Source organism: Seriola lalandi, unplaced genomic scaffold (genome assembly GCF_002814215.2).
Source record: "Seriola lalandi dorsalis isolate HSWRI2012SDOR001 ecotype SW California unplaced genomic scaffold, Sedor1 jcf7180002052504, whole genome shotgun sequence".
Taxonomy (NCBI): Eukaryota; Metazoa; Chordata; class Actinopteri; order Carangiformes; family Carangidae; genus Seriola; species Seriola lalandi.
Window position 1 is genome coordinate 378,109 of NW_019523057.1, and position 17,197 is coordinate 395,305.

Below are 17,197 nucleotides of genomic sequence, written 5' to 3' on the forward strand. Positions count from 1 at the left end.
AAGAAGGACCCCAGAAAGCTCTAAAAACAGAACGCGGGCTAATGTAAACTTCGAAAACAGTCTATTTATAACCAAAGTTTCTTAGTAAATAAAAGTCAAAGAACTAAATTTCGACATATATGTGGAATTAACGCTCTGTCGATGCTGTCTCATCACAGAAGAGTGAAGTTGTCCGTCTGAGCTGGTAAAAACTAGCTGGCTAACATAGCAAGCTAACAGCTAAGGCTGTTACAGCTGCGCAGTTTCGTTTCACAGAAAACTCCCACACTGACTCTGACCAGCCAAGTCTGTTTACTTTACCCGTGTTTCACTACAAAAAACATATTTTGCAGATTGGCATGGGCCGACTTTACCTAACTTTGATAGCTGACCGCTGCTAGCTACAACAAAACCAAGAGGTAACGGTTCATATTTGCAGCAAGTTTGTCAGATTGCGATATTGTGACGTTTTCTATCGTCAAGTTGTGGCAACGTGGAGGAACAAGACACTGCTTGTTAAAAACCATGTTTTGTTGACCAGCCGTAGTTTACGCTTCTCATAAATGTAATGCTAGTACATGAAAGGCGCTGGGGCTGGGGATGACCAAGTGAGGTGTCTATATGTGCGTTTACGTGAAGACTTGTTGATAATATCAGTTTTCCATGGCTGTGCTACTTTGCCCTACACCTGATATCATGACAGAAAATAAAATTCTCACATCCAAACATACATATTTTGCATGGTGTTTACCTGACAATTCCTTAAATATTATTTTGAACACCCCAAAACACCAAAGAAAACGCTAATAAGCTACCTTTGTTTACTTTGCTCAGTGTAAACCAATCGTTCACGAGCAGACTATTGGTGGCATTGTCCACTGCTGTGGCGTTCACTGTCAATAAGATGATTATCACTTTTACCAGTTCTGTCCTCTCTGATCTTGATTTTTTTTTGTCTTCATGCATGTTAGTTACATATTGAGCATTAATTTGTATGAAAAATTGTAAAGTTAGTATGCCTTCTATTAGATCAACAACTAACATTGGGTGTCTCTCTCATTTATTGTCTCTGTAAATTGCTTATTTTGGAAGGTCAAATGCTAATTAAAATGTAAGCCTCAAGTGATGTGTTAAAACAGTTTAAAAGCATTAATGCTTTAAGAAAATGAGGCAACGTAAGCAACATTTCTCGTTTGAATCCAGCAAATGTTTTGCATTTTGACTTTATGAATATCATGCGTGATATGCATGCAGCTCGCTTTCTAAATTTAGATTTTCAGTCCACACATCAATTAATTGATTAATTGTTTAGGTTTCAGCATTATATGTCACAATGCTTATGGCTTCCTCTCATACATGCATCGTCATTACACAAAGTAGAATCTGCTCTTTTCTATTTCAATTTATTCAAAATTATCTTAACACATGGTGGGGTACTTCTGTCACAGTCCTTGGTGTTCTTTTACATCCACTGTGTGCTATTGCACCTCTTCCATCAGACAGAGTATCTTATTCTTATTGTCCTCTCTGCTCTATTTCAGCCAAAATGAAGAGGAGAGCTGAAGCAACAGCACTGCAGGGGACAAAGAGGCATCGTGATGATAGCAGCTCAGATGACGAGTCAGAACTATCCAGACAAGGTAGATAAATTAATTTGTCCCTTCTAAACAATGGCTTAGAGAGGAATTTATTGTTATAAGATTATATGCTACTCCATACTGTGATTAGGGTCACTTTAGATTACTTGATTTTCAAGTCAGTCAATGGAGATATATTTTGCTACTTTGAAGAATAATTTATAATATAATAATTTTTGTCCTCCACTGAGGGTCTTTTCCAAGTACTGTTGAATCCCAGAGAAATCACCAAGGTTGTGATTTCATCTAATTGAGAACTAAGTTCAGTACAAGATTGTAATGTTGAGTGATTTGATGGTTATAATTGTCCTTGTGATCAAGGCTGTTAAATCAGGTATTAATCACTGTTATTGTTGAGATTGGTTTGTGTGTATATTTTGGTTTATCCGTCTGTTCTTTTTCTTTTTTATAAGTGAATGGTTTGTACCTGTCTGTTTGTGTGTGTGTGTGGTTTTCTGCTGTCCAGACTCGAGCCAAAATGACTCCCTCAGTGACCAGGAGCAACAGAGACCTGGGTTCTCCATGTCCTCCATGTCATCCTTTGATGCTGCAGATGCAGATACCCCCACACAGGCCGCCTCAAAATTCTCTATGTACAACAGTGTGTCACAAAAACTCATGGTAATGTATTGAAAACCTCACTAACACAATATGTTTCACAGTTAACTCTTTCAGAGTCTGTTATCGTATTTGATAGGTTTTGAAAATGGTTATTTAGCAAAGTATTCATAACTAATACAAAGTTTTCCACTGTTTTTTCCTAACTCCCTTGTCGGTTACCTCTTACACCTCTAGGCCAAGATGGGTTTTCGTGAGGGCGAGGGTCTGGGGAAGTTTGGACAGGGACGCAAGGAGATTGTGGAGGCCTCTACACAGCGAGGTAGAAGGGGTCTCGGCCTTACACTGCAGGGCTTCCAAGGGGAGCTCAATGTCGACTGGCGTGATGAACCAGAGGTACACATCAGTAAATAATAACTGTGTCATCTTTTGATGAAGTGTCTTGAGTTAGTGTCATGATTTTAGGTTTGAAATACCATTCTGGAATCAAGCGTCAGTTGTACCTGTTGAAATGATCTTTGTTTGTCTCTCCTCTGTCTCTTCTCCTGTCTGACTGACCAGCCCAGTGCTGTAGAGAAGGTAGACTGGTTCCCAGAATGCACCACAGAGACCCCGGATACAGATGAGCTGAGGGACTGGATGATTCAGGGAGATGTAAATAAAAACACAGGGACACTCACTTAGACATATACCTGATTATTACAAAAGGTTCATTCCTGCTTATTCTTTTGCATGATACATGCACATACAACAAAGTCTTGTTTTGAACCGCTTACAGAGAAAACTCAAGATTGAAGATGAGACAGAGTTTTGCACTGAAGCTCTTCTGCACACCCTTCTAAGGTGCAAGGTGAGTTATAATGTAAAACACCTACTGTTCACTTATGTTTAATTTGAATACATTTTTTCTTTAAATTTTACAGATAAATATAGAATAACAGAATCTATATTGAGACACCCCAGCAGTTGATATAGACATTAAGATTGGTTTCTAATTGCATCATTAAAAATTACTTTAAATCTTACATGTGTGCTGTACTCACCTGTGCATTTAGGTCTATAGTCTAATGGTGATTGGTAGTAACATAGAATTTTTATTTATGTGAAGCTCTGTGAATTACATTCTATTCTTAATGGAGCCAAATCATAATACAGTACTTTGGAATATTCCTGAGTTGTGTAACCACAGTGTCTGTCTGATGTTCAGTCAGTGTTTGATGACCTGGAGGGCGAGGAGATGAGGCGAGCTCGGACACGCTCCAACCCTTATGAGACGATCAGAGGAGGTATCTTCCTCAACAGGTCAGTCTTTAGATAGTTACTACAAATGTGACAAATTAACAATGTGAAATAATATTTCATAAATAATTTGCTCTTTTGTTTTATTCAATTTAATTACTTTTGCGCGTATTGAAAAATTGGTTACAGAGAGGCAGGGCTTCAGCCTTTTACAGGTTAGAGGCTGCTTTTGAATGATGAAATCAAACGTTGCTGTGTGTGTGTTGATGATTTATGTTATTTGTGAATGATATCAAATCTGTGATTTACAGAGCAAATTTAATTAATACACTATATGATTCATTTCTGCCTTTCGAAAAATGGGCCACACAGATACCAAGAACTTTTTGGGATGTTATTTGGGAACTTAATTCACATTCCTAGTACTCCAGATAAATAAGCTTGCAGCAGTTTACTTAAATTTCTAATGAGTACTCTGTGGAGTTCCAATCCTTAAATATGATGACAAATTGTTTTATATGTTTTCTGTATTTAGAGCAGCTATGAAAATGGCGAACATCGACCACTGCTTCGACTATATGTTCACCAACCCAAAGGATTCACAAGGGGTGAGAGGGTCACAGTAACTGCTGATATGTGGTTGTTGAACTTTTGTTGGATCTGGACACACAGGCGCATTTAAACAGATGATGAGCTGATGTCTTTGCCCACTCTCATTATGTAGAAACCTCTGACAAAGGACCGTGAGGGTGAGCTTCTGTACTTTGGTGATGTCTGTGCTGGGCCTGGAGGCTTTTCAGAGTACATACTGTGGAAGAGACGTTGGCATGCGAAGGGCTTTGGCATGACACTGAAAGGACCCTGTGACTTCAAGCTGGAAGATTTCTATGCAGCGCCGAGTGAGCTGTTTGAGCCATATTATGGTACGGTAACAAAAGCTGCACATCACACTCAGGAGATGTCTGATGAATGATTCAGTGAAAGCTTGACCTCTGTATGTCCCAGGTGAGGGAGGGGTGGATGGAGATGGCGACATCACTCGACCAGAAAACATGACTGCCTTTCGAAACTTTGTCCTGGAGAGTACAGAGAGACGAGGGCTGCACTTCCTCATGGCAGATGGGGTGACTATTCCACATATTCATTTTTTTACACCATGGTAGCCACTGCGAAAAAATCTAAATTTTACATATCAAACAGAGGATGAGTTCACAGCTAAAGTTACAACGAGCTTGAGCTTTGAGCCTTGACCTTTCTGTTTAGTGATTAAATAAGTTTTGGCTTAGTGACTGTCTCTGTCTCTGGTAGGGTTTCTCTGTGGAAGGCCAGGAAAATATCCAGGAGATCCTGAGCAAACAGCTGCTGCTCTGTCAGTTCCTCACTGCCATCTCTACACTCAGGACAGGTGTGTGTGTGCATGAAGTCACGTAGTCAGTCTGCATAGCTGTCCGTGAGTGGTTCTTATTTCTCTGGACAGCTGCTGATGTTTCTAAATTTCCTTTAAAAAAGTGGGACATCATGTTCAGTCTCGATATACCTTTGTCACATTCATGTTATGTACTCTTGTGCACATGTACTGCATATCAGGGTCCAGATTAATCATACTGATGCTATTTGTCTTCTTCAGGCGGCCATTTCGTCTGTAAGACTTTTGACCTCTTCACTCCCTTCAGTGTGGGTTTGGTCTACCTGGTCTACCTCTGCTTTGACAGGATCTCTCTCTTCAAACCTGTCACAAGCAGGCCTGCCAACTCTGAGAGGTGGGTCTGTGTCTGTGTGTACCTACTTGTGCAAAAAGATCTCTGGATTTGGTTTTCATGCAGGGCAGGTTGGTTATTATTATATTTTAACTGAGTATTGACACAGTGCAGTTTTGCACATTGTCCAAACCAACTGCCAGAAAGACTACAAAAAAAGAGCTTGTGGGTAACAAGTTTCAGTATAAAGTAGTGGAAAACCCATTGACTCTGGGTTGTCAACACGTCATCAGATCTCATACTGGAGATTGCCTCTAAATATTTTCCATTATACCCAGTGTTTTACTCTGCCTCAGTGGGGAGTTTGTGGTGCTTGTACTGGGAAAAAGATTTAAAAAACTGTCACAAAACAGAAGTTTTATCTGGATGGCATGTGTTTGGTACCAATCTCAAAGTGTAATTTGTAATTTTTATTGAGTCCTAGCACATGACTGGTTGGAAGAAACCTTGATATTTTGTTCTTGAGATTGGATATGTCACTTCCGGGATGAGGAAAATATTTTATTATACTAACTATACTCAAAATTATAAATAAATCAACTGTGCAACGTCTCAGTTAGAAGAAATAGGACAGTCTCTGTTGTCTGGATCCAATTTTTGATTTAGATTTAGAAAAGAAAATTTGTACAGAAAATTCTTGCATCTGTAAATCTCTTCTGACTCATTGCCCCCTCAGGTACATAGTGTGCCGTGGTCTGAAGCCCGGTTCAGATGCTGTCAGGGAATACATGTTCAGAGTCAACCTGAAATTGAACCAGCTGAGGAACACAGATAGAGATGTTACAGAAGTGGTTCCACTGAGCATCATCAAGGAAGACACTGATTTCTATCAGTTTATGGTCAACTCCAATGAGAGGTAGAGGTGCATGATATCCAGTAAAGTCTGTAATTTTTCATTCCATACTGCATGACTGAAAGAAACTGAATTAGCTCTCCCTGCAGACTCTGTGTAGTCCAGATCAAGGCCTTGGCCAAAATCCACGCTTTCGTCGTAGAACCGTGAGTAATCGTTCTTGCACCCGTTCATCTGTACTCATCTACCCATCAACCTCTACACCAGAATATCTGAATGTGTGTCATGGTGTTTATGTGGTGTTTAACTGTGTGACTGTGCTGATAACTCTAGGACTCTGGCAGAGCCGAAACAAGCCGACATCAGGAAGGAGTGCCTGAAGCTCTGGGGGGTGAGATGAGAATCTATGATATTTGTACTACACTGGAGCTGGACTATTACAGATCTAATACAAATAATAGAGTTTTTGTTTAATAATACAATTTCATTCTATGTTATTCCACCTATAAATAGTTTTTTTTGTCTATTTCCAGGTCCCAGACAAGGCCAGGGTCACTCCTGCTTCCTCAGACCCAAGGTCAAAATTCTACGAGCTGGTCAAGGTCAGTTAATAAATCTGGGATTAAAGAAAACGTACTGGCAAAATACAATGCAGATACATGTGCACAAGTTTTTTCTGTGTTTTTGAGGAGGGTAATTTGTGTGTAATCTGCATATCTGAGACCATATACAACTGCACAATTTACACTTTGACCTTTTCATATAGACTTAAAAAGCGAAAAAATAATGAAGAGAAAAATCCTGTTTGGGCATGATAATCATTAAGTCTGATAATTACAAACACTGTCATAAGTGGACTTCTTGAAAATGTTGAATTTGTCTCATCGTCTGCTCTCCATCACCAACTCTCCTTGTGTCTGTTGCACCTCAGAATTCAGATGTGGAGTCGTTACAGTGCAAGCTCACACCTCTCAACTCCACCACACTCGAGAAGTTGCGTCATATCCTGGACCACAGGTGCATTGTGGGAGGTGGAGAGCAGATCTTTCTTCTAGCATTGGGGGTGAGTCGTAAGAGACAGTGTCGGTCTTGTATTTGTGTTTTGTCCAACTGCGGTGAAGTAGTATGCTTTTCCCACAACTTGCAAAATCCTCTTTCTTTACCCTCTTGGAATAAATATATATTGGAATAAATAAAATGTCTTTTTTCATGATTTTCTTCATTTGATGTCTGATAGCGTCCTTCTGCTCTGCTACTATTAGTATATTATTACAAGCATTAATGGAACACCTGGGCTAGTTAAGCTTTTTATGTGCAAAATTGTTTCCATTTCTTCTGGAAAAGTTTAAAACAAAGAGCGGACAGGTAGATCCATTCACTCCCAATGTCTTTATTCTCTATGTAGAGGGATAGTGGTGATTGCCAGAGAGACTTCTCTGTTTCTGTGCACAATAACCTGTGTTTGAACCTGTTTTCATCTTATCTGTTCTCTCCAATTCCACTTAACTTGTGTAGAAGTCTCAGAAATACACGTGGGATGGGAAGATGCCTGTGCGCTGGAGGAAACTGGAAAATTTCAAGCTGGAGCTGCCAAGAGATACACTTCTAAGTGTGGAGATCGTCCAAGAGCTGAAGGGCGAGGTCAGACACTGGAGAGTTTAAGGGCTAAGCTGATGCAATATGGGAGCTAGTATATCGAACTCTTTATGACTGACTCAATTTTTATTATAGCTTAAATGATAAACTAATGATAAAACAATTTTGCTGTTTGTTATATATTGCCTTTGACCATTTCAACTACAGCAGGGCTCATTTATCAAATAGTGTGTGGTCATTATTGTTTTTTTTCCCTCCAAAACATGATTTAAAGAATTAGAGCTAAATTTAGAGGATTTGGATCTTAACTGCTGCTTATACATTTGGTTTTACATGTGTGTGTATTTCGTCCATAGGGAAAAGCTCAGCGTAGAATCAACGCAGTTCATGTAATGGATGCACTAATAATCAACGGCACTGATGTAAGAGATCAGCATTTCAACCAACGGTAGGACAGTGTGGTGATTCTGGATCAAACATTTATGGCACCATGTCTGATCTTAATCATACTCACCAAAACACTAATGTCATATACCCAGTGTCAGCCTTTATAATCACTGTTTGTAGCTATTTCTGTACATGCAAGTTGGAGTTGCAGTCCTCTATACTTTACTAAATAATGACCATTGTATATCCAGGATCCAGATGGCTGAGAAGTTTGTGAAGGCGGTAGCCAAACCAAGTAGACCAGACATGAACCCTATCAGGTATTAATTTAAAGCAATTCAACCGTTACTTCTGAATGCAGCTTTGTAATTTATGTGCTGGGATTTTATTTTCCTTGGTGGGGCAGTATGAGAACTCTGTATATAAAACATTTTCGCATTATTTCACTGTCTTTCCCAAACAGAGTGAAGGAGGTGTACAGGCTGGAGGAAATGGAGAAAATCTTTGTCAGGTGAGAAAAGACAGGTCGCTCATCACTCAACTATTAAGTTAAATATAATATTTTTTTCCTAAGTGTCGAGGTTTTTCAAAGGTCAAGGTTACATTTGTTGTCTCCTTTGAAAAACAAAATGTCAAAAAAAAAAACATTTTAATTTGTAATTTTCTGGTTTTCCTCATCCAGACTAGAGATGAAGGTAACAAAGAGTTCAGGAGGAGTCCCTCGTCTGTCTTACACCGGCAGAGATGACCGACACTTCCTTCCCACAGGCCTCTACATCATTAAGACTGTCAATGGTTAGTATATGTGTGTGTGTGTGTGTGTGTGTCTGAGCATGCTTGTGCTGCAGCTCGGTTTCAGAAATCGGCACTTAAATTCTGCTTCGAGTGACCTTGTCTAAAGTCATTTACTTGTGGTTTTTATGCTGTTAATAACTGAAAACTATCTCTTCCGCTCCTTCCTCTCCGCCTTTTAGAGCCGTGGACGATGGCATACAGTAAGAACTCCAAGATGAAGTTCTTCTATAATAAGATCACCAAGGAATCCACCTATGAAATGCCAACAAACTCTGCTGCTCCCTTTCAGTAAGTACTGCCCTCTCTATTTATGTTCAAACTAAGTGAGTTTAATTATTTGCATTTATTCACTTATTGTATCAAATTGTTGTGGTGGTGGAAGAATAGTTTACAATACAACCTTGAAATATCTTTCGGTAGCCGTGATGAATTTGTCTTCATCCTCAGTGTCTGCCACTCTGAGCGTCTCTTCTGGGCCTGGGTGGACGGGGTCATAGTTCACGATTCTCAGACCCGGGTGGATCCTGAGAAACTGTCCAAAGACGATGTTTTGTCCTTCATCCACCAGAACTACCAGCCCTGAAACTCTCTCCGAGCCCAGAGCTTCACCAGCTACAACCTGAATACAGAATGCACTAAATCATGGAGGACATAGAGCCACAGAAATGTTATAATGCAATTTATTAGTTAATATTTTATTTTGATAATGAAAGGAGGGTTATCAAAAACACTTAACAGCTGATTGAAATTATGTGTTTATGAATCCCTGTTTTTATTGTCCTCTTAATATCAATTGATAAACTGTTAGACCATTTCCGAAGGTCCTCTAGTTCCTCCTTATTATGTTGCTTAGAGAAATTGTTATCAGGTTGTAACTGAGTTCTGGAGCTGAAAGTCTTGTTTGTTTTGTTTGCTGCTATTTGTAGCAGTGTCGTTTGGATTCCTCGTAAGCAACGGACACTTTGACAAACCACTCTGTCTTTCTGCCTTTTCCACTGCCCTTGGCTCTATTAATTCTAATGAATAAGATTCACCTCATAGGACAATATGAAGACAAAAAGCTGCTGCCATTGTCTCTACATTGAATTGCATGTCCCCGTAGATCTAGTTTTTATGGTTCCTTGTCCATGCCATGCTTATGTGTGTTTGCATACACCATGTTAAGAATGATAGGTAGGGTAACTGCATCCACATCTGTATACACATCCTTGCCTTGCTCTGCATCTGCTTTAAACAGAACTGCTCGTCTTTTCATCTCTGTAGAGACGAGCATCTGTGCGCCAAGTCTTACACACAGGCTCCTTGTTGTTGCTCCTGCAGATCTGTAGCTGATGCCTGAATACAACAAACACATTGATAGTGCTCTAAATTATCCTCAGCATCATTTCGACTTTCATATCACTTAGAGATGTAGCATCTTTCTCCCATTCATACCTGATCTGTCATGGAGTGAGTGTTCAAAATCTGGAAGGTGTCTTAGTTTTTAGGTTGTTTCTCCCTTGACACCTCTTTGTGATTGTGCCTAATATCGCCTGGACTGTGTGTTTCTTAAATGCTGCAAATGAGTTATTTTTCTCTTGTAAAGTTCGCTATCAATCCTTTGATGTAAATAATAATATAGTAAATAAATGGGAGGTGCTCAACCCAGAACATACTCTCAAATGCCTGGTGAAATTTGATTTAGGCTATTGTCTGAGTAATGACCATGACAGCTACAGTGGACACAGCAAAGTATAAACGGCAGCTTTAGATCTAGAAACCAACCACTGTATTGGAGTACTACCTGTCCCGGGTTTTGTGCTGGCCAGTTTGCACTGATTTGATAAAATACTACCTTATTTATGAAAATGCACCATGTGAGCTCAAGTAAAATACTGAAGATATGTTCACAAGTTTACGTAATAATGCAGGATTTAGTTTGTGTTGTACTTCAGATGTGCAAATTCCCAAATCAATCTTTAAAATAATCAAATTACCAAAAAGCAACTGACAGACACTGAACCTGGTTTTTGGGGCCCCTGGAGATCTCTGGGCCATTTTCCCACTTTGCCCAGTTGGTAATCCAGCCATGATGATTATGTCATTGATTTATATGATCTCATTTAAACATTGATGGATTCGGCAAGCTGTTCATATAGCCATGGTGTCTTGACCTTATGCTAAGCTAACCGGCTGCTGAATATGTTTGCTCTGCCAGGGAGCGTTTCAACCTTCCCAAAATGCAAAACTGTTCGTTTGTTCATTACTGTCTGTTCATTTTTTAAATGTGTAATAACTTGTTGTTGTTACTGAGACTGGTTAAATCTTTTACAGATATTTGCAATCATCTTTACAATATTTTGTCTTAAAAATACTCCCTCCAAACAGTCCAGACATTGTTTTTTGTGTGTTTTTTGATCCTTTAGTTACTATCACGTATCTGTGTTTCCTGCATCATTTTGTTACAGGAGTATAAGGAATCCCACATTCACCCAAACTAAGTTTAATTGAGGCCACATTTGAAATTTCCTCTCTTCATTTACACAGTGACGTCAGCAGCCAACATTGGGCTCTTATTTTGAAACCCAAACTCGCTCAGCCAATCAGATTTCAGCCTTATATAACCGGAAGCGACGTTATGAAAACATTACAAGCGCGCTTCACACGGTCACAGCTGCGATTAATGTTCAGGTAATTATGTCTTTTTCTGTCTCATTTCTGTAAGTTTACAACTTGCAAGATGTCAGATGTGTTCAAATAAAGGTGTTTAAGTTAGACGGTGAAGAATTACTTCGCTAAGTATTAATATTTGACTAATCATGGTTGTTTTTATAAGATAAGATACATTTGGATACATCACTAGTGTCATTTGACTTGATATGGCAGGTTATTCACCTGTGTTGGGTTTTACATTATATAATTGTACATACGGTACTTTGCAGTGGTTGGAAAACGTCACTCGATGTTAAAGGGAGTTTTGACACCTGCTCACACGTCATGCTGAAAGCTGTGGGACAAGCTCTCTTCTCAAGTGGACTGCAGAATCCCAAATTCACAGCAGAGGAGAAAAAGGTAAATGTTTTGCCAGGATACCTTGTAAAATGAAAACGACACTTAACCTTCGGCCTTCTGAACCTTCTGTTTGTCACGCTATCATGGGACAAAAGAGTGTAGTGAATTAAGATCAGAAAAATAATCGACATCTTTCTCAAAGTTGATTCTTTTCTCATAACTGAGGTTATAAATAAATAAATAAATAAATGAGAAAAACACCAGCTTCACTAGTGTCAATGTGTAGGTATATCCAATATTCACAGTAAGCACCTTTTTTTTTTTTAATATAAACTAGTTGTGGAAATGTACAGTAAAGACAAATGTCTGGATGAAGCAAAATTGTGTACATATATAAACTAGAAATTACTGTGCAAAGCTCTCCTATCTGGCCACACATGACCTTCCTTCCTTCTGATACACTCTGCCTCCAACTAAATCAAGGAATCTAATACATCAACATACATTTTACCTTTTCCCTAAGCATGTTGTCCTTCTTCGATGTCTGTCTTCTATATATGTGTGATCTGCGGTGACTCAGTTTCAAATGTGTTTGAGAAATGACTCTGTGAGTTGCATTGTCAAACTGCATTTTACAACATGTGGGAAGTTGCTCAAAAATCCAGCGACAGATGAATTCTGTAGATAACCTTGTTATCAATTCTTGTAATGACTCTTCCAGATAACTTCTGATGTCTAATTTAAAGGTTTATTGTGAGCTGTGACCCCTCAGATATTTTTGCATGTGATCCAGAAGGAACACAGTTGAATGCATGTCTTGGAGTAATAGAGTTCAATAGAAAAATAGTGTGATTCATTTCAACAGAAATAAATAATGTAATAAAACCAGTAATGATTTGCAACTATATTGAGTGTGTGTGTGTGTCTGTTTTCCAGGGAGAAGACTATGAAATCCGCACCTACCATGCCACCAAGTGGGTGAGCACCTCTCTGAGTGGGATGCAACTGGATGCAGCCATGAACACTGGCTTCCGCAGGCTCTTCCGTTACATCCAGGGCAACAATCAAAACAGTGAGTTTGAAGAAATTTATCTCTAAAATGTAATATTCTTCATTCTGTTGTTTGTGATGCTTTTAGTTTGTGTTGTTGTGAAGTGTCAAGTGAAAATGAAACTCGATTAAACACAATCAGTCAAGTAAACGATGTTCAGAAGATACAGAATGAGGTTATGGATAATTTCATCTCAAGACAAGGGAGCTGGTGAATAATTGCAAGAGGAAGTTCACTTTAGTGCTCGCTCAGCAGTTTGTAACAGCACCGCTGCCTCTGTCTTACTCAGCAGTTTATGGCAGCATTATTTATGAGAATACATACAGTTTGTGCTGTTGACTAGTGAGGTCTGCAGTGTTAGGAGTGTGAGATCTGTAATCATGGTGTTTAATTTGCTACATGTGCCACACATTGTGCTAATATGTCAACCATCTGTTCATGTGTCATTATGTGCTGAGGTTTTGATGTCACCTGGCAACTGAGGGTTTGACTAGGAAATGTTATCTTACTTGAGCTGGTTACTCATAAGACCAATCAGAATAAATATCGTATATAGCTAGTTTGTTTAATGCCTGTCAGATTTGTGTGTGTGCTGCTGTTTTTTGTTTTTTTTGTCTTTTTTTTTTTTTTTAAATGCAATTTTTACTTCAGAGGTCAAAGTGGAAATGACGGCCCCTGTGACGTGCCGTGTCGACCCTGGAGCCGGCCCTGCATGTGAGTCTCACTTCACTGTATCCTTCTACATCCCAGAGGAGCATCAGGCCAGTCCCCCGGAGCCTAGTGACCCGGAGGTGTTTGTGGAGAACAGGAAAGAGTTCACAGCTTATATCAGGTAGAGTAAAACCTAATCATTAACAGATTATAGGTTTCAATGCTAATTCAAGATGATAATGTGTAAAAGTGTTTGCTTGTTGTTGTTATTAATATTATTATTATTATTATTGTTTTTGTAAGTTCATTATAATTGCATTTTCCTCTTTTATTTTATTACTTTTTTTTTTTTTACAAATCTTCCAAATGATTGCAGATACCAAAACAAAAAAGTACATTTCCAAAGAGAATTGGTAAAATTAAGACTTTATTCTTCCAGGACATACGGTGGTTTCTCCAATGAGAATATGAAGCGTGAAGAGCTGCTGAAACTTCTGGAGAGCCTGCAGAGGGACGTCGTCCCATACGTCGACAAGCCGTTCTACACAGTCGGCTACGACAGCCCCTTCAAACTGACCAACCGCAGGAACGAGGTCTGGGTCCTCAAGAAGGAACACGAGCAGTAGAGAGTTTTAAAGGTCACACACGCACGCACACACACACACACACACACACACACACAGACACACACACACACAGCATCCGGCCTACTGCAACTTAAAAATACTAGACTTTTACATGATCATCTCACAACACATGATAAATTTCAGTTTTACAGCGCTTTTCAATGAAGTATGATGAATTAACTTTAAAGGTCACATTAACAAGTACTGTTGAATATCTTTTTACTTTTCTGACTGAGTAAGTTATGCAGTGAATGCTTTGACTAAAAGTTACTGAATTAGACTCATTGCAAGTCTGGAAAAAGTGACCAAACGCATAGTAAAGTGCGCTCTAACAGGCCATCATCTAGCATCCATTAACCAAATGGCCACAGTGGAACAATATTTCCAGCAGAGGGAGCCAAGTAGTCAGAGGACATGTCCCTCTTTGTGCATTTCATTAGGACAAAAACCTTAAGTGCCTCTTTTAATGAATGACTTGTTGAAAACACACTAATTTTCAGCTTTTTTTTTTTTGTGCACATTGCTAACTTTTATTTATTCAGAGATTCTCAAAAGGGAAAAAAATACTTGAAAATTCAGTTATATGGTAAATATTTTTATTTAAAACAATGTAACAAGAGTCTGCAAGATGTAAAAATAAAGGATAAGTTCACATTTTTCATCTTTTGTAATGCACTACTTACATGCCTATGTGTACATTAAAGCTATTATTGGTCAATCTCTTCTTATGAAGAGAGGGAATGATTTCAGTGACGTTTAACGTACATGTGGGCCTGTGAGCATTGCGAGCAACATAGGCAAAATTTGCGAAACGTGCTCTTTGTGGGAAGGTGGCTCTGCCTGACAAAATGTTGGTAGATGTCAGTTTATCGGATCCTACACCTCACCTAGCTGTCACCGCTATCACACCTGTTATGATGAACGGCTGAGTCACTGTTAATCTAGACCAGTCACGTCACAACATTTCATCATCTATCATTTTTATTTGCAGCAAACATGTCTGTGATGAATTAATGAGTGTGTAGTTACCTGGCTCTGATCTACCAACATTTCTTTGGTGCCTTGTGGGTGTAAGACATCGGCAAAGAGCGACAGTTGCAAGCTAACAAACATTATGCCATTTTTTATACATTAAATCAATCTTTATATTTTTAGCTCCTGATGTAGTAGAAATTGTGTTTTTAATGTTGAAGGGATACGACATGGTTCTTGTCATGGGAAAGAAGACTTAAGCACTGCACTGATATGTGAATCATTGGAAATATTAGTTGCTTCTAAATAATGTGAAAGAATGTTAAATTTAGTATCTCATAAATAATAAATATAACTCATCATCAAATGATCGATTACTCTGATAATTTATTACCTCCATCTCAACTGTGTAATTATGTTTTTGTCATCCCTATTCCGTGATGGGATTTAAAAAAAAAAAAATTTTCCACAAAACTTCTTCCTGAGTTGTTTATCTGATCCGTATGTTATACAATTCAGACCGTCCTCCACACTCTGATGGTCATGACCTTTTATCAGTCAGATGAAATCCTCGCCACAGTTGACTTCACCCTCTATCCTCTCTCACCTTCTCCTTTCCCGTGCTCTCGTCGTCGTCCATGTTTGCTGAGTCATTCGTTTTATTTGTGGCAGAATTGTTCCCAATATCATGTTCAGACACTCGGCAGAACCGACATCTGACAAATGACACGTATACGCTCTCCACCGTCGTCTGTTGTTCAGCAGTCAGATCGATCTCATTGGCCATGCTCACTGAGGTGAAACATCGCTGCGGAGAGGAAATGTATAATGAGGCTCTCTGTTTTATTCCAAATACCACAGTCGCGTATTTTAATTTTATCTAGCCCCTCCAACCTGGTGGAAACCTTGAGCTGATGTAGAGGACAGGGTGTAAAAATACTTCACTGACAAAACTCATTTTCTGGTGACAGAGATTAACTTAGTAAAAATTAATGTGCAGTAATGAGCAGTGGTACATTTTAGGCAGTTTTTTTTTTTTTTTTTTTTTTTTTTAAGGCTCCAGTTTCTTCCCACATCCCATATTGCAAATTAGAGAGACTGGAGACTTTATATTGCCAAAACCGTGGGAGTCAGAGAATGTGTGAGTGGTTGTCTCCTTTGCATGTGTGTTAAATTTACATTGTTGGCAACTGTTTTCCAAAGCAGGTTTTAATATTGTAGTTATTCCATCCAGACATTTTAGTCCACTGTGAGTATCAGGGCTGCAAAAAACAATTTTCTTTCGGTTCATCTGACTATTACTTTCTCAGTTAATTATTTAATTTATGAAAGAGCCCAAAGTGGTGTCTTGAATATCTTGTGAAAGGTGATGTTTTTTTCTTCCAACAGTCCAAAAGCCAAATATATTTAATTTCCTTTCATGACAGAGAATACCAGCAAATCATCATGTTTCAGAAGCTGAAACCTTTAACAGTTTGACATTTTAGTTGAAAAATGACTCAGTTAAGGATAGTTCATGAATTATTTGATCAATTAATTGATTTATTGTTGCAGCTCTATTTAAGATTATAAACGTTTAAAGAGTTGAGAGATTTGATACTGAACTTAAGTAATCACAACTCTGTGTGTGTGTGTGTGTATTTATACACACACACGAGGAATCGCAAATTGATCAGAGGAAAAAAAACCATTTTGTTACAAAATTATTACACTTTCTGCAAATTTGATTCTGAAATACTGGCAAGTTTTTCATCTGCAGGTCTTTTAAACTATTCACTGATAACAAATCAATCATGTCTCTCTCTGAATTAAAGTGATCTCAACTAATAGACAAATGCAACTTGTGACATACGGTCAAAAAAAAACATTCAGGCAAAAATCTGACGTCTAAGTTTGGAGAGACATTAAATTTAATTTACATTACTGTTTTCATAATGCCATGTTTGACACTTTACTTTAGCTGACTGAGAATTGGAGCTTCCCTGAATGCATCAGCAAGGAAACATTTTAAAACAGCCCCATATTCACAGCTGCATTTTTATGCAAGGTGACTAAAGGTTTCCTGTGACAGAATGATGGACCTGTTTTAGGCAGAGCCTTTGCATGTTGAATTATTATTATTATTTTTTTTTTTTTTTTAAATAGTGCACTGGTATTGAAAGATG

The 17,197-nt window shown here is 38.6% G+C and overlaps 2 protein-coding genes across 3 annotated transcripts; both read left to right on the forward strand.

Moving 5' to 3' along the window:
• On the forward strand, positions 1–11,110 carry cmtr1 (cap methyltransferase 1). 2 transcript variants are annotated; one of them, XM_023400488.2, is made up of 25 exons: positions 1–184; positions 333–398; positions 1,521–1,619; positions 2,083–2,237; positions 2,412–2,570; positions 2,736–2,828; positions 2,953–3,024; positions 3,382–3,476; positions 3,949–4,021; positions 4,138–4,336; positions 4,419–4,537; positions 4,722–4,818; positions 5,041–5,173; positions 5,847–6,026; positions 6,113–6,169; positions 6,297–6,354; positions 6,497–6,565; positions 6,895–7,026; positions 7,479–7,604; positions 7,916–8,007; positions 8,198–8,266; positions 8,410–8,457; positions 8,629–8,741; positions 8,921–9,029; positions 9,189–11,110. In XM_023400488.2, exons 3-25 carry the CDS (start codon positions 1,526–1,528, stop codon positions 9,322–9,324), a joined length of 2,478 nt encoding a protein of 825 aa, XP_023256256.1. In that variant the 5' UTR covers positions 1–184; positions 333–398; positions 1,521–1,525; the 3' UTR covers positions 9,325–11,110. The 2 variants fall into 2 exon arrangements, with proteins under 2 accessions (XP_023256256.1, XP_023256257.1); XM_023400489.2 differs by lacking the exon at positions 333–398.
• Positions 11,111–11,223: 113 nt separating this feature from the next.
• hebp2 (heme binding protein 2) lies at positions 11,224–15,399 on the forward strand. Its single transcript, XM_023400490.2, has 5 exons — positions 11,224–11,411; positions 11,663–11,792; positions 12,669–12,804; positions 13,435–13,615; positions 13,874–15,399. The coding sequence occupies exons 1-5, from the start codon at positions 11,359–11,361 to the stop codon at positions 14,058–14,060; spliced, it is 687 nt and encodes a 228-aa protein (XP_023256258.1). The 5' UTR covers positions 11,224–11,358; the 3' UTR covers positions 14,061–15,399.
• Positions 15,400–17,197: the final 1,798 nt, after the last annotated feature.